Source organism: Cherax quadricarinatus, unplaced genomic scaffold (genome assembly GCF_038502225.1).
Source record: "Cherax quadricarinatus isolate ZL_2023a unplaced genomic scaffold, ASM3850222v1 Contig793, whole genome shotgun sequence".
Classification (NCBI taxonomy): Eukaryota; Metazoa; Arthropoda; class Malacostraca; order Decapoda; family Parastacidae; genus Cherax; species Cherax quadricarinatus.
The window spans coordinates 84,532-108,543 of record NW_027195819.1 but is presented as its reverse complement, the minus strand read 5'-3'; the positions used below and the strand labels follow the sequence as shown (position 1 = coordinate 108,543).

At 38.6% G+C, this 24,012-nt stretch overlaps 1 protein-coding gene across 1 annotated transcript in view; it reads left to right on the top strand.

Annotated features, from left to right (window-relative positions):
• The window catches only part of LOC138851498 (mediator of RNA polymerase II transcription subunit 12-like protein), a gene marked incomplete at its 5' end in the record, with an annotated part of 103,615 nt that overhangs the window by 13,725 nt on the left and 65,878 nt on the right, over positions 1-24,012 (top strand). The window contains 4 exons of the mRNA XM_070080693.1: positions 9,580-9,700; positions 10,048-10,163; positions 11,305-11,436; positions 20,959-21,085. Of these exons, the coding sequence (XP_069936794.1) occupies positions 9,580-9,700; positions 10,048-10,163; positions 11,305-11,436; positions 20,959-21,085 (496 nt within the window). The remainder of the gene's footprint in view (positions 1-9,579; positions 9,701-10,047; positions 10,164-11,304; positions 11,437-20,958; positions 21,086-24,012) is intronic.

Below are 24,012 nucleotides of genomic sequence, written 5' to 3'. Positions count from 1 at the left end.
AGGAGGAAGTTCGGGTGAGATATAAGCGACTATTGGCAGAAAGGTGGGCTAGTGCAAAGATGAGTAGTGGGGGGGGGTTGAAGAGGGTTGGAATAGTTTTAAAAATGCAGTATTAGAATGTGGGGCAGAAGTTTGTGGTTATAGGAGGGTGGGGGCAGGAGGAAAGAGGAGTGATTGGTGGAATGATGAAGTAAAGGGTGTGATAAAAGAGAAAAAGGTAGCTTATGAGAGGTTTTTACAAAGCAGAAGTGTTATAAGAAGAGCAGAGTATATGGAGAGTAAAAGAAAGGTAAAGAGAGTGGTGAGAGAGTGCAAAAGGAGAGCAGATGATAGAGTGGGAGAGGCACTGTCAAGAAATTTTAATGAAAATAAGAAAAAATTTTGGAGCGAGTTAAACAAGTTAAGAAAGCCTAGGGAAAATATGGATTTGTCAGTTAAAAACAGAGTAGGGGAGTTAGTAGATGGGGAGATGGAGGTATTGGGTAGATGGCGAGAATATTTTGAGGAACTTTTAAATGTTAAGGAAGAAACAGAGGCAGTAATTTCATGCACTGGTCAGGGAGGTATACCATCTTTTAGGAGTGAAGAAGAGCAGAATGTAAGTGTGGGGGAGGTACGTGAGGCATTACGTAAAATGAAAGGGGGTAAAGCAGCTGGAACTGATGGGATCATGACAGAAATGTTAAAAGCAGGGGGGGATATAGTGTTGGAGTGGTTGGTACTTTTGTTTAATAAATGTATGAAAGAGGGGAAGGTACCTAGGGATTGGCAGAGAGCATGTATAGTCCCTTTATATAAAGGGAAAGGGGACAAAAGAGACTGTAAAAATTACAGAGGAATAAGCTTACTGAGTATACCAGGAAAAGTGTACGGTAGGGTTATAATTGAAAGAATTAGAGGTAAGACAGAATGTAGGATTGCGGATGAGCAAGGAGGTTTTAGAGTGGGTAGGGGATGTGTAGATCAGGTGTTTACATTGAAGCATATATGTGAACAGTATTTAGATAAAGATAGGGAAGTTTTTATTGCATTTATGGATTTAGAAAAGGCATATGATAGAGTGGATAGAGGAGCAATGTGGCAGATGTTGCAAGTATATGGAATAGGTGGTAAGTTATTAAATGCTGTAAAGAGTTTTTATGAGGATAGTGAGGCTCAGGTTAGGGTGTGTAGAAGAGAGGGAGACTACTTCCCGGTAAAAGTAGGTCTTAGACAGGGATGTGTAATGTCACCATGGTTGTTTAATATATTTATAGATGGGGTTGTAAAGGAAGTAAATGCTAGGGTGTTTGGGAGAGGGGTGGGATTAAATTATGGGGAATCAAATTCAAAATGGGAATTGACACAGTTACTTTTTGCTGATGATACTGTGCTTATGGGAGATTCTAAAGAAAAATTGCAAAGGTTAGTGGATGAGTTTGGGAATGTGTGTAAAGGTAGAAAGTTGAAAGTGAACATAGAAAAGAGTAAGGTGATGAGGGTGTCAAATGATTTAGATAAAGAAAAATTGGATATCAAATTGGGGAGGAGGAGTATGGAAGAAGTGAATGTTTTCAGATACTTGGGAGTTGACGTGTCGGCGGATGGATTTATGAAGGATGAGGTTAATCATAGAATTGATGAGGGAAAAAAGGTGAGTGGTGCGTTGAGGTATATGTGGAGTCAAAAAACGTTATCTATGGAGGCAAAGAAGGGAATGTATGAAAGTATAGTAGTACCAACACTCTTATATGGGTGTGAAGCTTGGGTGGTAAATGCAGCAGCGAGGAGACGGTTGGAGGCAGCGGAGATGTCCTGTCTAAGGGCAATGTGTGGTGTAAATATTATGCAGAAAATTCGGAGTGTGGAAATTAGGAGAAGGTGTGGAGTTAATAAAAGTATTAGTCAGAGGGCAGAAGAGGGGTTGTTGAGGTGGTTTGGTCATTTAGAGAGAATGGATCACAGTAGAATGACATGGAAAGCATATAAATCTATAGGGGAAGGAAGGCGGGGTAGGGGTCGTCCTCGAAAGGGTTGGAGAGAGGGGGTAAAGGAGGTTTTGTGGGTAAGGGGCTTGGACTTCCAGCAAGCGTGCGTGAGCGTGTTAGATAGGAGTGAATGGAGACGAATGGTACTTGGGACCTGACGATCTGTTGGAGTGTGAGCAGGGTAATATTTAGTGAAGGGATTCAGGGAAACCGGTTATTTTCATATAGTCGGACTTGAGTCCTGGAAATGGGAAGTACAATGCCTGCACTTTAAAGGAGGGGTTTGGGATATTGGCAGTTTGGAGGGATATGTTGTGTATCTTTATATGTGTATGCTTCTAGACTGTTGTATTCTGAGCACCTCTGCAAAAACAGTGATAATGTGCGAGTGTGGTGAAAGTGTTGAATGATGATGAAAGTATTTTCTTTTTGGGGATTTTCTTTCTTTTTTGGGTCACCCTGCCTCGGTGGGAGACGGCCGACTTGTTGAAAAAAAAAAAAAAAAAAAAAAATATATATATATATATATATATATATATATATATATATATATATATATATATATATATATATATATATATTATATTATATATATATATATATGTATACATATATATATTGGAATAGGTAGCAAGTTAATGAATGCTGTAAAGAGTTTATATGAGGATAGTGAGACTCAGGTTAGGGTGTGTAGAAGAGAGGGAGACTACATCCTGGTAAAAGTAGGTCTTAGACAGGGATGTGTAATGTCACCATGGTTGTTTAATATATTTATAGATGGGATTGTGAAAGAAGTAAATGCTAGGGTGTTCGGGAGAGGGGTGGGATTAAATTATGGGGAATCAAATACAAAATGGTAATTGACACAGTTATTTTCTGCTGATGATACTGTGCTTATGGGATGTTCTAAAGAAAAATTGCAAAGGTTAGTGGATGAGTTTGGGAGAGTGTGTAAAGGTAGAAAGTTGAAAGTGAACATAGAAAAGAGTAAGGTGATGAGGGTATCAAATGATTTAGATAAAGAAATATTGGATATCAAATTGGAGAGGTGTATGGAAGAAGTGAATGTTTTCAGATATTTGTGAGTTGACGTGTCAGCGGATGGATTTATGAAGGACGAGGTTAAGCATGGAATTGATGTAGGAAAAAAGGCGAGTGGTGCGTTGAGGTATGTGTGGAGACAAAAAACGTTATCTATGGAGGCAAAGAAGGGAATGTATGAAAGTATAGTGGTACCAACACTCTTATATGGGTTTGAAGGTTGGGTTGTAAATGCTGCAGTGAGGAGATGGTTGGAGGCAGTGGAGATGTTCTGTCTAAGGGCAATGTGTGGTGTAAATATTATGCAGAAAATTTGGAGTGTGGAAATTATTAGTAGGTTTGGAATTAATAAAAGTATTAGTCAGAGGGCTGAAGAGGGGTAGTTGAGGTGGTTTGGTCATTTAGAGAGAATGTATCAAAGTAGAATGACATGGAGAGTGTATAAATCTGTAGGGGAAGGAAGGCGGGGTAGGGGTCGTCCTCGAAAAGTTTTGAGGGAGGGGATAAAGGAGGTTTTGTGGGTGAGGGACTTGGACTTCCAGCAAGTGTGCAGGAGTGTGTTAGATAGGAGTGAATTTAGACGAATGGTATTTGGGACCTGACGAGCTGTTGGAGTGGAGCAGGGTAATATTTAGTTAAGGGATTCAGGGAAACAAAAAACCGGCTTAGAGATCTTTACTATATAGCCGGACTTGAGTCCAATTATCTGGAAATGGGAAGTACGACACTAAGTAGGGACCATCAGCAGATCCTCCACAAAAGTTACAAAACTCCCATACTACTGAATATAAGTTCAGCATAGGAAAAACCCTGACTGTGACAATACACAGAAACCAGTACAAAATTAGGTCAGAAGCTATAGCTAAGGACCTGAGATGTTCAGAGTGTCTAAGCGACACACAACCTCAGTACAACGTCGAAAATCACTAAGTCTATACAATGTTCTGTGAACAGAGTTCTACAGAACTAACAAGAATAATGAGACAGACAATCTGTACAACCACCAAGAGAGTCTTGAGCAGACTGAATACTTCACGAGAGGTGAGGACACCCCCCCCCCTCGATCACGTGATAGCCCAGTGGACAGCACAGCTCAGAAGCCGGCAGTATAACGAGCGACAAGCGATAATTACAGTAGTTTGACAATCAAGACTTGAACTGAGCACATATTATGTATATCCTAACAACATAAGTCAAATAAGAATATAAAGCAATAAATGGATTTGTCAGTTAAAAATAGGAGAGGAGAGTTATTAAATGGAGAGTTAGAGGTATTGGGAAGATGGAGGGAATATTTTGAGGAATTGTTAAATGTTGATGAAGATAGGGAAGCTGTGATTTCGTGTATAGGGCAAGGAGGAATAACATCTTGTAGGAGTGAGGAAGAGCCAGTTGTGAGTGTGGGGGAAGTTCGTGAGGCAGTAGGTAAAATGAAAGGGGGTAAGGCAGCCGGGATTGATGGGATAAAGATAGAAATGTTAAAAGCAGGTGGGGATATAGTTTTGGAGTGGTTGGTGCAATTATTTAATAAATGTATGGAAGAGGGTAAGGTACCTAGGGATTGGCAGAGAGCATGCATAGTTCCTTTGTATAAAGGCAAAGGGGATAAAAGAGAGTGCAAAAATTATAGGGGGATAAGTCTGTTGAGTGTACCTGGTAAAGTGTATGGTAGAGTTATAATTGAAAGAGTTAAGAGTAAGACGGAGAATAGGATAGCAGATGAACAAGGAGGCTTTAGGAAAGGTAGGGGGTGTGTGGACCAGGTGTTTACAGTGAAACATATAAGTGAACAGTATTTAGATAAGGCTAAAGAGGTCTTTGTGGCATTTATGGATTTGGAAAAGGCATATGACAGGGTGGATAGGGGGGCAATGTGGCAGATGTTGCAAGTGTATGGTGTAGGAGGTAGGTTACTGAAAGCAGTGAAGAGTTTTTACGAGGATAGTGAGGCTCAAGTTAGAGTATGTAGAAAAGAGGGAAATTTTTTCCCAGTAAAAGTAGGCCTTAGACAAGGATGTGTGATGTCACCGTGGTTGTTTAATATATTTATAGATGGGGTTGTAAGAGAAGTAAATGCGAGGGTCTTGGCAAGAGGCGTGGAGTTAAAAGATAAAGAATCACACACAGGGTGGGAGTTGTCACAGCTGCTCTTTGCTGATGACACTGTGCTCTTGGGAGATTCTGAAGAGAAGCTGCAGAGATTGGTGGATGAATTTGGTAGGGTGTGCAAAAGAAGAAAATTAAAGGTGAATACAGGAAAGAGTAAGGTTATGAGGATAACAAAAAGATTAGGTGATGAAAGATTGAATATCAGATTGGAGGGAGAGAGTATGGAGGAGGTGAACGTATTCAGATATTTGGGAGTGGACGTGTCAGCGGATGGGTCTATGAAAGATGAGGTGAATCATAGAATTGATGAGGGAAAAAGAGTGAGTGGTGCACTTAGGAGTCTGTGGAGACAGAGAACTTTGTCCTTGGAGGCAAAGAGGGGAATGTATGAGAGTATAGTTTTACCAACGCTCTTATATGGGTGTGAAGCATGGGTGATGAATGTTGCAGCGAGGAGAAGGCTGGAGGCAGTGGAGATGTCATGTCTGAGGGCAATGTGTGGTGTGAATATAATGCAGAGAATTCGTAGTTTGGAAGTTAGGAGGAGGTGCGGGATTACCAAAACTGTTGTCCAGAGGGCTGAGGAAGGGTTGTTGAGGTGGTTCGGACATGTAGAGAGAATGGAGCGAAACAGAATAACTTCAAGAGTGTATCAGTCTGTAGTGGAAGGAAGGCGGGGTAGGGGTCGGCCTAGGAAGGGTTGGAGGGAGGGGGTAAAGGAGGTTTTGTGTGCGAGGGGCTTGGACTTCCAGCAGGCATGCGTGAGCGTGTTTGATAGGAGTGAATGGAGACAAATGGTTTTTAATACTTGACGTGCTGTTGGAGTGTGAGCAAAGTAACATTTATGAAGGGATTCGGGGAAACCGGCAGGCCGGACTTGAGTCCTGGAGATGGGAAGTACAGTGCCTGCACTCTGAAGGAGGGGTGTTAATGTTGCAGTTTAAAAACTGTAGTGTAAAGCACCCTTCTGGCAAGACAGTGATGGAGTGAATGATGGTGAAAGTTTTTCTTTTTCGGGCCACCCTGCCTTGGTGGGAATCGGCCAGTGTGATAATAATAAAAAAAAAAAATATTTACGATTTAGCTATTATCGCAAATATAAGCAATATAAAATTATATGAAAAGATAATATACATTATATATATACATAATAATCATTGTAACCCATTCAGGGGTTGCAACAGGAAGTACAATGCCTGCACTTTATTAAAGGAGGGGTTTGGGATATTGGCAGTTTGGAGGGATGTGTTGTGTATCTTTATACGTATATTCTTCTAAGCTGTTGTATTCTGAGCACCTCTGCAAAAACAGTGATTATGTGTGAATGAGGTGAGAGTGTTGAATGATGATGAAAGTATTTTATTTTTGAGAATTTTCTTTCTTTTTGGGTCACCCTGCCTCGGTGGGAGATGGCCAACTTGTTACAAAAAAAAAAAAAAATACAGGAGAAGGTGTTACTAGCCTTTTGCTCAGACAGTGCCAGGGGGGCCAAGGAATTTAGGGGGCTGAAGCCCCATCCTTGGCACTGCCCCTGCTGTTTATATGTGTAATGCACATATTCAGTTTCATAAGATTTTGCAACTAATAGTGGTAAATGCTCTCATAACACAGGAGTGTTATGAGAGTATTCTTCACTTTACACAAGTGCCTTATATGAAGTGAAGAACAGTTTTTTTTTAAATATTCTTCTGTATACAGATTAATAGAGTTTATCTTACTTTACATTCTAGTTGTTATTTCTTGTTGATACTGAAATTTGTAGAGTGGGGCGATGTGGCTTTACTGGGCTGGGGTGGATGACTGTAGTTCTTGTGTTGATATGGATGCAGAGTTTTCAGTAGTTGTATTATTATAATAATGGGATACATTGCTGACAACAGTTGGATCAGTACACACACTGAGTAAGGCATGCCATGCTCCTAGAAAGCAACTGTAGGCAGCATGGGAGAGGGAAGGCATTGTGCCTCTTGAGTCCATGGCATAAAAATCTATGGCAGTGACAACCAAGAGTTTGCCCATAACTTAAGGCTTCTATTCCTGCAAGACTTACTGTTACATCATCCTTTTTTTTTTTAAGTTCAATGCAAAAAAAAAAAAGGATATACAGTGGAACCTCAAATATCGAACTTAATCCGTTCCAGGAGCTAGTTCTAAATTTGAAAAGTCTGAAAAGCGAATCATTATTTCCCATAAGAAATAATGGAAATACAATTAATCCGTTCCAGAAACCCAAAAATATTCACAAAAAAATACATTTTATAGATTAATTACAGTTTTACATACGCACAACAAATATAGTGTTCAATTATGTATTAATAAATGTAAATAAACATATAAAATAACATTTTTACTTACCTTTATTGAAGATTGGTGATGGCATCTGGAAGATAGGGAGGAGGAGAGAGGGAGTTGGGGTTAGTGTTTGGAAGGAGAATCCCCCTCCATGAGGACTTCAGGTATCAAAGCCCTCTCTGGGGTTACTTCCCTTCTCTGTCTTTTAATGCCAATAGGACCAGCTTGAGAGTCACTGGACCCCTGTTTATTATTTTTTTTTATTATCACACTGGCCGATTCCCACCAAGGCAGGGTGACCCGAAAAAGAAAAACTTCCACCATCATTCACTCCATCACTGTCTTGCCAGAAGGGTGCTTTACACTGTACTTCCCATCTCCAGGACTCAAGTCCGGCCTGCCAGTTTCCCTGAACCCCTTCATAAATGTTACTTTGCTCACACTCCAACAGCACGTCAAGTATTAAAAACCATTTGTCTCCATTCACTCCTATCAAACACGCTCACGCATGCCTGCTGGAAGTCCAAGCCCCTCGCACACAGAACCTCCTTTACCCCCTCCCTCCAACCTTTCCTAGGCCAACCCCTACCCCGCCTTCCTTCCACTACAGACTGATACACTCTTGAAGTCACTCTGTTTCGCTCCATTCTCTCTACATGTCCGAACCACCTCAACAACCCTTCCTTAGCCCTCTGGACAACAGTTTTGGTAATCCTGCACCTCCTCCTAACTTCCAAACTACGAATTCTCTGCATTATATTCACACCACACATTGCCCTCAGACATGACATCTCCACTGCCTCCAGCCTTCTCCTCACTGCAACATTCATCACCCATGCTTCACACCCATATAAGAGCGTTGGTAAAACTATACTCTCATACATTACCTTCTTTGCCTCCAAGGACAAAGTTCTTTGTCTCCACAGACTCCTAAGTGCACTTCTCACCCTTTTCCCCTCATCAATTCTATGATTCACCTCATCTTTCATAGACCCATCCCCTGTCTCACACAATAATTGTCCACAGTCCTCTGTTTCTGGCACCTCTTTAAGATTTCCCTAAAATGGGGCATGGTTTGTCACTGAACTTGTTGCAAAGTGTATGCCACTATGCTTCTTAAATCTGTCAAACCAGCCTTTGCTAGCCTTAAATTCACTATGAACACTGGTTCCAGGAGTTTTCTGTACCAGATCGGCATGCAACTTCCTTGCCTTTTCGCAAATAATGGTCTCTGAAACACTATCACCTGCCATCTCTTTATCCTTGATCCACACCAGCAACAACTTCTCAACCTGATCGATTGTCTGTGGTCTTTTTTTGGTTAGCATAGTAACACCTTTTGCAACATCAGCTTCCTTGATTTGTTCTTTCTTTGCCAGGATAGAACCGATGATCGACTTGTTTTTCCCATACATCTTGGCAAACTCAAGTCTCACACCACCCTCATACTTCTGTATTATTTTCTTCTTCACATCTATGTTGTTTCTCACTTTCTTTAGCACAGGGGTACCACTAGCAAATTTCTTTGTGCCCATGGTAGCTTATTTCACAGTCCCACAAGCACTAAACACTATGAAATAATCGTAAAATGTTTGAATGAGAGTGCAGATTAGTGTTCACTCAAGCATCAACAAAACCAGACTGGCTCATGGCACCTGTGTGGGGATGTGGACAGAGCAGGCTGCCAGGTAGGTCTGGTACCCGGCATTTGGAAAATAGGGGCGAGTTTGATAATAGGGACAAAGTTGGTTTGAAAAAAGTGTTTGATTTTCGAAGAGTTTGATAAGTGATACGTTCGAAATTTGAGGTTCCACTGTACTAACAGTACTAAAAAAAGTTTAATTATTTTTATAACTAACAATAGTTGATTATTATTTATTATTATTATTACGGTATTCATGGGAAAGCACTGAACCTGAAGAGATTATACATTGTCTGAGGAATGGGAGGTATTCATGTTTGATCCAAGGAATGGGAGAGTAGCTCCAGGTTCTTGTATGAAGCCTTTCACCAGTATCAAAGCACTGCTGTAGAGAGGCACTGAATTCATTTTGACATATATCTTTTTTGTTGGCAAGTACATATTAACTCATAAATTCTTCCAAATGTCTTTTACTTAATGTATTGTATTTTATATATCTGAATGTTGAAGATAAGATACTATTTTCAGCGGTACGTGTTGCTGTATGGTGTAGGCAAGACTAGGGATGAAGCACGAGCTGCAGTGAAGAAGCTTACTAAGGAAATTTGCAAGTTGTTTAGCAAGAAGTACAGCATTGATATTGCTGAAGGTAAACATCAACTGTGCATTGTTGGTTCTTCGAACCTGGGTTGGATGGACATGTTGGGCAGGTTTCCCTACATCTGCTGCTCTATTTACCTAACAGTAGGTAGGAACTTTGGCATTAGGCAACTGTTGAGGTATCTTGGGGAAGAAGACCAAAAGACTGCAAGGAAATAGGCCACACTGATTGATTTTTGTGTTATCCTAGGTTACTAACACTCTGGGTTAATAATCCAAATAGTCATTATCTTTGTCAATTAATAATGGGGAATAGCAGTGAGATTTCTTATGTTCTTCCATCTGATCTTTTTCTTTCTTTTAAATGTTTTTTGTAATGTGTAATATTTTTTTCAGGTGGCAAAGTTAAAAAATCTTCGAGGGGAGACTTCAACTTTGAGGCTATTTTGAGTAAATTTTGTGGTCTTTCTTACTTTGATCAGCATCACATCACTAGTACTGTGGCTTCTCAGGTCAGTCATTAAAACCTCTCCTTTTTTCCTAATACAGTATGACTGAATGATTCTTTGACTTATCATTACTCAGAGTTTTGAGTACATAGATTTCTTTGGATTTTGATGAGTAAAAATGTAAAAAATAGAGATTTTTTTTATTTTCTGAAATAGGTATTTTTGTTTTATTTATGAATTATGGTACTGTACACCGAATATTGAATAATGCAGGGTGTGGTGTGGGGCAAAAATTATGTTTTTGAGGATTAGGGTGGGGAGTACAGGAATACCTCTCATATTGCGGTTAACAGGTGCCGAAAAAGGTTCCATTCTATGCAAAACTGCTCTGTTTAAAAGATTTTTATAATGTGTTAAATAAGTGCACAAATTTATTCATTTTCTTTTATAATTTTGATCCCCAGTAACCTCTTTTTTGAATAAGTTCTTTGATCATCTTCAAGTAGATAATAACTCCTTCAGGAATGCTCAGATTGTATATGCTCTCAAGAATAGAGCTGAGAGATCTCAAATCTCTAAATGGAAAGTACTTGAATGCCAGGTATTTTATCAGCACACTAATGCATTATTATAACAATGCTAACATCTAAGGTTCTTGACTCTTCTATATTCTGCTAGCAAATACAATATAAGAAATAAGAAATAGGCTCAGCATAAATGTAGAAGTCTTCACAAGATAAATTGTACAGTTTTTTGCAGTAGTACCTGATCAGACAGGATGTAATGGTTTTGTAGGCTTGAGGGCCACAGGAAACGACAGCTGACTGATAATTCAGTTACCAGGGAAGTCTTGGTGCAGGCTGTACTATGGGAGTAGAGGAGCTCCTTTAACCTGTTGTGGATATGTCACAGGTCATTATTATCAGTTATAAATGGAAGATTAATAAGTAAATCTACACATTTAGAATAGGAATTGTATTCTATTTTGTTCACCATGAAAATATCTTTTATCTTCATCCAGATTCTCCACTTCATTGGTAGAAGCTATCTGGGCAGTCTTGTCCAATTGAATACAATAAGCTGGATCATTCGCATCAACCTCGAGCCATTATTCAAAATCATCCTTATTTTTTCTTAACAGCTCTCCTAAACTTCTCATTGATCTCATTATAGTATCATACTAATTAGAGGGTATTTTGTCCAGGTTCTCGAGATGTTGTCAGGCTGTGGTTCTGGCATGTCCAACTACCTGCCAACCCATGATCACATTGCCTTCCTGATGGACCTCATGGAAGTGGCACTCAATGTTCATGGTCTCATTGAACTCTGCATTCAGGTCTGTGAGCATTGTTTTCTGTAGATTATCTATTATTAGTTTTTTTTTTTTTTTTAACAAGTCGGCCGTCTTCCACCGAGGCAGGGTGACTCAAAAAGAAAGAAAAAATCCCCAAAAAGAAAATACTTTCATCATCATTCAACACTTTCACCTCGCTCACTCATACATATATATATATATATATTTTTTTCAACAAACCGGCCGTATCCCACCGAGGCAGGGTGGCCCAAAAAGAAAAACAAAAGTTTCTCTTTTCAAATTTAGTAATTTATACAGGAGAAGGGGTTACTAACCCCTTACTCCAGGCATTTTAGTCGCCTCTTACAATACGCATGGCTTACGGAGGAAGAATTCTGTTCCACTTCCCAATGGAGGTAAGAGGAAATAAGGACAAGAACTAGAAAGAAAACCCAGAGGGGTGTGTGTATATATGCTTGTACATGTATGTATAGTGTGACCTAAGTGTAAGTAGAAGTAGCAAGACGTACCTGAAATCTTGCATGTTTATGAGACAGAAAAATGGACACCAGCAATCCTACTATCATGTAAAACAATTACAGGCTTTCATTTTACACTCACTTGGCAGGACGGTAGTACCTCCCTGGGTGGTTGCTGTCTACCAACCTGCTACCTATATCATATATATCTTTCTTTCAACACACCGGCCGTATCCCACCGAGGCGGGGTGGCCCAAAAGGAAAAACGAAAGTTTCTCCTTTTACATTTATTAATATATACAGGAGAAGAGGTTACTAGCCCCTTGCTCCCGGCATTTTAGTTGCCTCTTACAACATGCATGGCTTACGGAGGAAGAATTCTGTTCCACTTCCCCATGGAGATAAGAGGAAATAAACAAGAATAAGAACTAGAAAGAAAATAGAAGAAAACCCAGAAGGGTGTGTATATATGTGCTTGTACATGTATGTGTAGTGTGACCTAAGTGTAAGTAGAAGTAGCAAGACATACCTGAAATCTTGCATGTTCATGAGACAGAAAAATGGACACCAGCAATCCTACCATCATGTAAAACAATTACAGGCTTTCGTTTTACACTCACTTGGCAGGACAGTAGTACTTCTCTGGGCGGTTGCTGTCTACCAACCTACTACCTAGAATTTTTATATCTTCTTTCAACACACTGGCCGTATCCCACCGAGGCGGGGTGGCACAAAAGGAAAAACGAAAGTTTCTCCTTTTACAGTTAGTAATATATACAGGAGAAGAGGTTACTAGCCCCTTGCTCCCGGCATTTTAGTCGCCTCTTACAACACGCATGGCTTACGGAGGAAGAATTCTGTTCCACTTCCCCATGGAGATAAGAGGAAATAAACAAGAATAAGAACTAGAAAGAAAATAGAAGAAAACCCAGAAGGGTGTGTATATATGTGCTTGTACATGTATGTGTAGTGTGACCTAAGTGTAAGTAGAAGTAGCAAGACATACCTGAAATCTTGCATGTTCATGAGACAGAAAAAAGGACACCTGCAATCCTACCATCATGTAAAACAATTACAGGCTTTCATTATACACTCACTTGGCAGGACGGTAGTACCTCTCTGGGCGGTTGCTGTCTACCAACCTACTACCTAGAATATATATATATATATATATATGGGAGCAAGGAGCTAGTAACCCCTTCTCCTGTATATATTACTAAATGTAAAAGGAGAAACTTCCGTTTTTCCTTTTAGACCACCCCGCGTCAGTGGGATACGGCCGGTGTGTTGAAAGAAAGATATATATATATATATATATATATTATATATATATATATATATATATATATATATATATATATATATATATATATATATATATATATATATATATATATATATATATATATATATATATATATATATATAGATAGATAGATAGGTAGTAGGTTGGTAGACAGCAACCACCCAGGGAGGTACTACCGTCCTGCCAAGTGAGTGTAAAACGAAAGCCTGTAATTGTTTTACATGATGGTAGGATTGCTGGTGTCCTTTTTTCTGTCTCATGAACATGCAAGATTTCAGGTACGTCTTGCTACTTCTACTTACACTTAGGTCACACTACACATACATGTACAAGCACATATATACACACCCCTCTGGGTTTTCTTCTATTTTCTTTCTAGTTCTTATTCTTGTTTATTTCCTCTTATCTCCATGGGGAAGTGGAACAGAATTCTTCCTCCGTAAGCCATGCGTGTTGTAAGAGGCAACTAAAATGCCGGGAGCAAGGGGCTAGTAACCTCTTCTCCTGTATATATTACTAAATGTAAAAGGAGAAACTTTCGTTTTTCCTTTTGGGCCACCCCGCCTCGGTGGGATACGGCCGGTGTGTTGAAAGAAGAAAGAAAGATATATATATATATATATATATATATATATATATAGATAGATAGATAGGTAGTAGGTTGGTAGACAGCAACCACCCAGGGAGGTACTACCGTCCTGCCAAGTGAGTGTAAAACGAAGCCTGTGATTGTTTTACATGATGGTAGGATTGCTGATGTCTTTTGTCTGTCTCATAAATATGCAAGATTACAGGCATGTCTTGCTACTTCTACTCACACTTAGGTCACACTACACATACATGTACACATTTATTTATACACACTCATCTGAGTTTTCTTTGATTTTATCTTAATAGTTCTTGGTCTTATTAATTTTCCTTTTATATCCATGGGGAAGTGGAATAAGAATCTTTCCTCCGTAAGCCATGCGTGTTGTAAAAGTCAACTAAAATGCCGGGAACAATGGGCTAGTAACCCCTTTTCCTGTAAAGATTACTAAAAAGAATAAGAAGAAGAAAATTGTCAAAGTGGGAAGTCTGAATGTGCGTGGATGTTGTGCAGATGATAAGAAAGAGATGATTGTGGATGTTATGAATGAGAAGAAGCTGGATGTCCTGGCTTTAAGTGAAACAAAGCTGAAGGGGGTGGGAGAGTTTCAGTGGAGAGGAATAAATGGGATTAGGTCAGGGGTTTCAAATAGAGTTAGAGCTAACGAAGGAGTAGCAATAATGTTGAAGGATAAGCTATGGCAGGAAAAGAGGGACTATAAATGTATTAATTCAAGGATTATGTGGAGTAAAATAAAGATTGGATGTGAAAAGTGGGTTATAATAAGCGTGTATGCACCTGGAGAAGAGAGAAGTGTAGAGGAGAGAGAGAGATTTTGGGAAATGTTGAGTGAATGCGTGGGGAGTTTTGAATCAAGTGTGAGAGTAATGGTGGTTGGGGATTTCAATGCTAAAGTGGGTAAAAATGTTATGGAAGGAGTAGTGGGTAAATTTGGGGTGCCAGGGGTAAATGTAAATGGGGAGCCTTTAATTGAGCTATGTGTAGAAAGAAATTTGGTAATAAGTAATACATATTTTATGAAAAAGAGGATAAATAAATATACAAGGTATGATGTAGCACGTAATGAAAGTAGTTTATTAGATTATGTATTGGTGGATAAAAGGTTGATGGGTAGGCTCCAGGATGTACATGTTTATAGAGGTGCAACTGATATATCGGATCATTATTTAGTTGTAGCTACAGTTAGAGTAAGAGGTAGATGGGAAAAGAGGAAGGTGGCAACAACAAGTAAGAGGGAGGTGAAAGTGTATAAACTAAGGGAGGAGGAAGTTCGGGTGAGATATAAGCGACTATTGGCAGAAAGGTGGGCTAGTGCAAAGATGAGTAGTGGGGGGGGGGGTTGAAGAGGGTTGGAATAGTTTTAAAAATGCAGTATTAGAATGTGGGGCAGAAGTTTGTGGTTATAGGAGGGTGGGGGCAGGAGGAAAGAGGAGTGATTGGTGGAATGATGAAGTAAAGGGTGTGATAAAAGAGAAAAAGGTAGCTTATGAGAGGTTTTTACAAAGCAGAAGTGTTATAAGAAGAGCAGAGTATATGGAGAGTAAAAGAAAGGTAAAGAGAGTGGTGAGAGAGTGCAAAAGGAGAGCAGATGATAGAGTGGGAGAGGCACTGTCAAGAAATTTTAATGAAAATAAGAAAAAATTTTGGAGTGAGTTAAACAAGTTAAGAAAGCCTAGGGAAAATATGGATTTGTCAGTTAAAAACAGAGTAGGGGAGTTAGTAGATGGGGAGATGGAGGTATTGGGTAGATGGCGAGAATATTTTGAGGAACTTTTAAATGTTAAGGAAGAAACAGAGGCAGTAATTTCATGCACTTGTCAGGGAGGTATACCATCTTTTAGGAGTGAAGAAGAGCAGAATGTAAGTGTGGGGGAGGTACGTGAGGCATTACGTAAAATGAAAGGGGGTAAAGCAGCTGGAACTGATGGGATCATGACAGAAATGTTAAAAGCATGGGGGGATATAGTGTTGGAGTGGTTGGTACTTTTGTTTAATAAATGTATGAAAGAGGGGAAGGTACCTAGGGATTGGCAGAGAGCATGTATAGTCCCTTTATATAAAGGGAAAGGGGACAAAAGAGACTGTAAAAATTATAGAGGAATAAGCTTACTGAGTATACCAGGAAAAGTGTACGGTAGGGTTATAATTGAAAGAATTAGAGGTAAGACAGAATGTAGGATTGCGGATGAGCAAGGAGGTTTTAGAGTGGGTAGGGGATGTGTAGATCAGGTGTTTACATTGAAGCATATATGTGAACAGTATTTAGATAAAGATAGGGAAGTTTTTATTGCATTTATGGATTTAGAAAAGGCATATGATAGAGTGGATAGAGGAGCAATGTGGCAGATGTTGCAAGTATATGGAATAGGTGGTAAGTTATTAAATGCTGTAAAGAGTTTTTATGAGGATAGTGAGGCTTAGGTTAGGGTGTGTAGAAGAGAGGGAGACTACTTCCCGGTAAAAGTAGGTCTTAGACAGGGATGTGTAATGTCACCATGGTTGTTTAATATATTTATAGATGGGGTTGTAAAGGAAGTAAATGCTAGGGTGTTTGGGAGAGGGGTGGGATTAAATTATGGGGAATCAAATTCAAAATGGGAATTGACACAGTTACTTTTTGCTGATGATACTGTGCTTATGGGAGATTCTAAAGAAAAATTGCAAAGGTTAGTGGATGAGTTTGGGAATGTGTGTAAAGGTAGAAAGTTGAAAGTGAACATAGAAAAGAGTAAGGTGATGAGGGTGTCAAATAATTTAGATAAAGAAAAATTGGATATCAAATTGGGGAGGAGGAGTATGGAAGAAGTGAATGTTTTCAGATACTTGGGAGTTGACGTGTCGGCGGATGGATTTATGAAGGATGAGGTTAATCATAGAATTGATGAGGGAAAAAAGGTGAGTGGTGCGTTGAGGTATATGTGGAGTCAAAAAACGTTATCTCTGGAGGCAAAGAAGGGAATATATGAAAGTATAGTAGTACCAACACTCTTATATGGGTGTGAAGCTTGGGTGGTAAATGCAGCAGCGAGGAGACGGTTGGAGGCAGTGGAGATGTCCTGTTTAAGGGCAATGTGTGGTGTTAATATTATGCAGAAAATTCGGAGTGTGGAAATTAGGAGAAGGTGTGGAGTTAATAAAAGTATTAGTCAGAGGGCAGAAGAGGGGTTGTTGAGGTTGTTTGGTCATTTAGAGAGAATGGATCAAAGTAGAATGACATGGAAAGCATATAAATCTATAGGGGAAGGAAGGCGGGGTAGGGGTCGTCCTCGAAAGGGTTGGAGAGAGGGGGTAAAGGAGGTTTTGTGGGTAAGGGGCTTGGACTTCCAGCAAGCGTGCGTGAGCGTGTTAGATAGGAGTGAATGGAGACGAATGGTACTTGGGACCTGACGATCTGTTGGAGTGTGAGCAGGGTAATATTTAGTGAAGGGATTCAGGGAAACCGGTTATTTTCATATAGTCGGACTTGAGTCCTGGAAATGGGAAGTACAATGCCTGCACTTTAAAGGAGGGGTTTGGGATATTGGCAGTTTGGAGGGGTATGTTGTGTATCTTTTTATGTGTATGCTTCTAGACTGTTGTATTCTGAGCACCTCTGCAAAAACAGTGATAATGTGCGAGTGTGGTGAAAGTGTTGAATGATGATGAAAGTATTTTATTTTTGGGGATTTTCTTTCTTTTTTGAGTCTCCCTGCCTCGGTGGGAGACGGCCGACTTGTTGAAAAAAAAAAAAATATATATATATATATGCAAAACAACCACTCTGAAAGAATAGAGAAATTCCAAGCGCTTTCGTGACTACTCACATTATCAAGGAACTATGAAAGTAAAGCATCAGAGAAGCTATATAAGGGGTCTGGTCGGCACCTCACTATCAGATCCCACAACGGTTTAAACACGTGACGCGCGGCGAGCCAACTTGGAAAGGTCCTTGGCACAACTCACCCCACAAACTATTCTACCCAAGAAATAAGAAATTTTAAAGATTATTTGTCCAGTGTATTATTAAATTCTTCCCAAATTCTATTAATTATAAATGGATCTAATTTATATAAACCAAAGGAAATATTCATATTATTGTCAAAACTGCTTTTTATGAAACAAGATTCAATTATATTCCTGTCGACCATGGACTTGCTTGATACTACTTTCTCAACTTTTTGAAAATCAATTGGATGGTTAAAATCTCTTACATGAATAAATAGAGCATTGGAATCTTGTCCAGTTCTAATGCTATATTTATGTTGTTTTAATCTTAGTTCGAGATTTTTACCAGTTTGACCGTAATAAACTTTATCGCAAATTTTACAAGGAATCTTATAGACACATCCATCAGCATTTTGGGGGGAATTCTTTATCAAAAGTTTTTTTACTGTATCGAGATTTTTGAATACAACTTTAATATTAAAAGTCTTAAGAAGAGAAGGCATATCAACCAAGTTTTTATGGTAAGGGAGAACTAACATATTTTTATTTGAATAAGGCTGGTTGTCCCTTTTTGGATTGTAAAAAGTATTTCTGGCAACTTTAAAAGATTTATCAATTACATTTCTTGGGTATTTTAAATCATTACCTATTTCATAAATTTTGGATATTTCCTCATCTATGAACTCAGGACTACAAATTCGTAAAGCTCTCAGAAACATTGATGAGAAAACAGACAGTTTGACTCTATCTTGATGCGAGGAATAATAGTGGACATAGGAACAGTTATTAGTAGGTTTTCTGTAAATTTTAAATTTGAATTCATTATTACCCTTAATAATTAAAACATCTAGAAAAGGCAATGAGTTATTTTCTTCAAACTCAACAGTAAATTTTATTGAATGGGCTAAGCTATTTAATCCATCTTTGCCTTACATGTATGGACTAATAAAAACACACAAACCAGGGAATCCAGTCAGACCAATTATTAGCTCCATAGGGTCAGTTTCATATAAATTATCCAAATGGCTTGTTGATATTTTGAGCCCTATTGTTGGCAAAATTTCTAACTTTAATGTTAAAAACAACATAGACTTGGTTGATAAATTAAGCTCCTTGACTGACCTAAATGATTTTAACATGGTTAGTTTTGATGTTACTTCCTTGTTTACGAAAGTTCCTGTTGATGATTTATTAAGTTTCTTATCTGAAGAACTCGTTAACTATGATTTACCATTGCCAGTTCCTACTATCATTAAACTTATTAAACTTTGCATTGTTGATGCAAAATTTGTATTTAATGATAAATTTTACACTCAGAAGTTTGGTATGGCAATGGGAAATCCTCTTTCACCTGTTCTTAGTAACCTATACATGGAATTTTTTGAAACAAGGTTACTTAACACAATCCTCCCTAATAGAGCTAAATGGTTCAGATATGTTGATGATATTTTGTGTCTTATGCCCAAAAATGTAGATATACACCATTTCCTTGGAAAATTAAATAGCTTAGCCCATTCAATAAAATTTACTGTTGAGTTTGAAGAAAATAACTCATTGCCTTTTCTAGATGTTTTAATTATTAAGGGTAATAATGAATTCAAATTTAAAATTTACAGAAAACCTACTAATAACTGTTCCTATGTCCACTATTATTCCTCGCATCAAGATAGAGTCAAACTGTCTGTTTTCTCATCAATGTTTCTGAGGGCTTTACGAATTTGTAGTCCTGAGTTCATAGATGAGGAAATATCCAAAATTTATGAAATAGGTAATGATTTAAAATACCCAAGAAATGTAATTGATAAATCTTTTAAAGTTGCCAGAAATACTTTTTACAATCCAAAAAGGGACAACCAGCCTTATTCAAATAAAAATATGTTAGTTCTCCCTTACCATGAAAACTTGGTTGATATGCCTTCTCTTCTTAAGACTTTTAATATTAAAGTTGTATTCAAAAATCTCGATACAGTAAAAAAACTTTTGATAAAGAATTCCCCCCAAAATGCTGATGGATGTGTCTATAAGATTCCTTGTAAAATTTGCGATAAAGTTTATTACGGTCAAACTGGTAAAAATCTCGAACTAAGATTAAAACAACATAAATATAGCATTAGAACTGGACAAGATTCCAATGCTCTATTTATTCATGTAAGAGATTTTAACCATCCAATTGATTTTCAAAAAGTTGAGAAAGTAGTATCAAGCAAGTCCATGGTCGACAGGAATATAATTGAATCTTGTTTCATAAAAAGCAGTTTTGACAATAATATGAATATTTCCTTTGGTTTATATAAATTAGATCCATTTATAATTAATAGAATTTGGGAAGAATTTAATAATACACTGGACAAATAATCTTTAAAATTTCTTATTTCTTGGGTAGAATAGTTTGTGGGGTGAGTTGTGCCAAGGACCTTTCCAAGTTGGCTCGAAACGCGTCACGTGTTTAAACCGTTGTGGGATCTGATAGTGAGGTGCCGACCAGACCCCTTATATAGCTTCTCTGATGCTTTACTTTCATAGTTCCTTGATAATGTGAGTAGTCACGAAAGCGCTTGGAATTTCTCTATTCTTTCAGAGTGGTTGTTTTGCATATTCTGAAATCACCTGTTTACTGTGATCTTATTGCATATATATATATATATATATATATATATATATATATATATATATATATATATATATATATATATATATATATATATATATATATATATATATATATATATATATATATATATATATATATATATAATGTATATACACCTACCATCCGACTTACGACCTGCTTGACTTACGACCACTCGACTTACAACCGTGTTTTTTATGCCAAATTTCTGGGAAATAAACAACTGTTTGTGTTGTACTCATTGTTTATCCTAATCCTTACAGTATAAAATACAGTACTAACAGCATAAAAAGTAAAGTAAAACATGAAATACCAAAATAAAACAATAAAATAAAGTCATTACAGAAATGTTTTGTTGATATTCAGTAGTAAAGTTCGACTTACGACCATTTCGACTTACGACCGGTTTCTCGGAACCGAACTCGGTCATAAGTCGGATGGTAGGTGTATATATATAAATTTCTTGATGATTGCACGTATCTATTTCCTTGGTAAGGTTACCTTTGTGTTGCGAGTGTGTACTGGTACACAGTATGCAGGAACATATGTACATCTAAGGAATAACGTGAGAGATTCAGAAATAAATATTGTTATCCTGTAATGTTATACATTTCAGATGATCAAAGAGGTTAGTGAAATAGAGGCTCAGCTGGTAGAGCGGGGCTGCTTAGCTGGCTGGTATTGCCCAGCTCTTCTCCTTCATGTTGTTGGTGTTCTCAGGAAGTATCATTGTTGTTTGCTTGGTAAGTCAGTCATTTTTTAAGATTTTTTAAATTAAATTCCATGTGGTGTGAATATTATGCAGAGAATTCAAAGAGTAGAAATTAGAAGAATATGTGGGGTTTGCAGGTATAATTCAGAGGGCTGTGGAGGAGTTGTTGAAATGGTTGGGGCATTTATAGAGAATGGAGGAGAACAGGATGACCTAGAGGGTGTATAAGTCAGTGTTGAAAGGAAGGAGGGGTAGAGGTCTCAGGAATGGTGGGTGAGAGGGGGGGGGGGAAAGAGGCTGAGTTTCAGAGGCTTGATCATCCAGAAGGCTTGTGTGAGTGTGTTAGATAGGAGTGAATGGAGACAGGTGGAAGATAGGAGTGAATGGAGACATGTGTAAGATAGGAGTGAATGGAGACAAGTGGAAGATAGGAGTGAATGGAGACAAGTGGAAGATAGGAGTGAATGGAGACAGGTGGAAGATAGGAGTGAATGGAGACAAGTGGAAGATAGGAGTGAATGGAGACAAGTGGAAGATAGGAATGAACGGAGACAAGTGGAAGATAGGAATGAACGGAGACAAGTGGAAGATAGGAATGAACGGAAACAAGTGGAAGATAGGAATAAACAGAGACAAGTGGATGTTCTGTTGGAGTGTGACCAAGGTAACTTTTGTGAAGGGATTCAGGGTAAACTGATTAACTGGATTGAGTCCTGGAAGTGGGAAGGGCAGAGCCTGCACTCTGAAGGAGGGGTGAGGATGTTGGAGTCAGAGGTGTAATCTAAATTTTGACAGCATGCTTCTGGAGAGACAGTGATTGAGTGAATGATTGTGAATGTGTTTTTTTGCTTGGGTCAACCTGCCTTGGCAGAAATGGTCACTGAGGAAAAAAAAAATATACATTTATATTTTCTTCTTTCTTTCAATGCACCGGCCGTATCTCACCAAGGCAGGGTGGCCCAATTAAAAAAACAAAAGTTTCTCCTTTTACATTTAGTAATATATACAGGAGAATGAGTTACTAGCCCCTTGCTCCTGGCATTTTAGTTGCCTCTTACGACACGCATGGCTTACAGAGGAGGAATTCTGTTCCACTTCCCCATGGAGATAAGTGGACATAAACAAAAACAAGAACTAATAAGAAAAAATAGAAGAAAACCCAGAAGGGTGTGTATATATATGCTTGTTAGGTAAGACACATATTCAACAGTTAGACAACTTTATTCCTGACTAAGGAATTGAACTTCTCCAGGCTGAGGGACTGACAACCTCAAATTCTACGACTTCAAGGGTGATGGACTGATTACGTCGTCTTCACATCTCTACTGTTCCTGCCTACTTTCTGTATTCGACTGAAGAAGCCTACTCTGTAGGTGAAATGTTTCGGAATAAAGTTGTCTAACTGTTGCATACGTGTCTTACCTAACAACCTGTCGGTATTGTATACCATTTTGATGTTCATATATATGCTTGCACAAGCATGTGTAGTGTGGCCTTAATGTAAGTAGAAGTAGCAAGATGTACCTGAAATCTTGCATATGTATGAGACAGAAAAAAAAGACACCAGCAATCCTACCATCATGTAAAACAATTACAGGCTTTCGTTTTACACTCGCTTGGCAGGGCAGTAGTATCTCCTTGGGTGTTTGCTGTCTACCAGCCTACTACCTAGGACATATCTACATACATTTATATCTACATACATAGGTTAAGAGAGTGGTGAAGCAATGTAAAAAGAGAGCAAATGAGAGAGTGGGTGAGATGTTATCAACAAATTTTGTTGAAAATAAGAAAAAGTTTTGGAGTGAGATTAATAAGTTAAGAAAGCCTAGAGAACAAATGGATTTGTCAGTTAAGAATAGGAGAGGAGAGTTATTAAATGGAGAGTTAGAGGTATTGGGAAGATGGAGGGAATATTTTGAGGAATTGTTAAATGTTGATGAAGATAGGGAAGCTGTGATTTTGTGTATAGGGCAAGGAGGAACAACATCTTGTAGGAGTGAGGAAGAGCCAGTTGTGAGTGTGGGGGAAGTTCGTGAGGCAGTAGGTAAAATGAAAGGGGGTAAGGCAGCCGGGATTGATGGGATAAAGATAGAAATGTTAAAAGCAGGTGGGGATATAGTTTTGGAGTGGTTGGTGCAATTATTTAATAAATGTATGGAAGAGGGTAAGGTACCTAGGGATTGGCAGAGAGCATGCATAGTTCCTTTGTATAAAGGCAAAGGGGATAAAAGAGAGTGCAAAAATTATAGGGGGATAAGTCTGTTGAGTATACCTGGCAAAGTGTATGGTAGAGTTATTATTGAAAGAATTAAGAGTAAGACAGAGAATAGGATAGCAGATGAACAAGGAGGCTTGAGGAAAGGTAGGGGGTGTGTGGACCAGGTGTTTACAGTGAAACATATAAGTGAACAGTATTTAGATAAGGCTAAAGAGGTCTTTGTGGCATTTATGGATTTGGAAAAGGCGTATGACAGGGTGGATAGGGGGGCAATGTGGCAGATGTTGCAGGTGTATGGTGTAGGAGGTAGGTTACTGAAAGCAGTGAAGAGTTTTTACGAGGATAGTGAGGCTCAAGTTAGAGTATGTAGGAAAGAGGGAAATTATTTCCCAGTAAAAGTAGGCCTTAGACAAGGATGTGTGATGTCACCGTGGTTGTTTAATATATTTATAGATGGGGTTGTAAGAGAAGTAACTGTGAGGGTCTTGGCAAGAGGCGTGGAATTAAAAGTTAAAGAATCACACATAAAGTGGGAGTTGTCACAGTTGCTCTTTGCTGATGACACTGTGCTCTTGGGAGATTCTGAAGAGAAGTTGCAGAGATTGGTGGATGAATTTGGTAGGGTGTGCAAAAGAAGAAAATTGAAAATGAATACAGGAAAGAGTAAGGTTATGAGGATAAAAAGATTGGGTGATGAAAGATTGGATATCAGATTGGAGGGAGAGAGTATGGAGGAG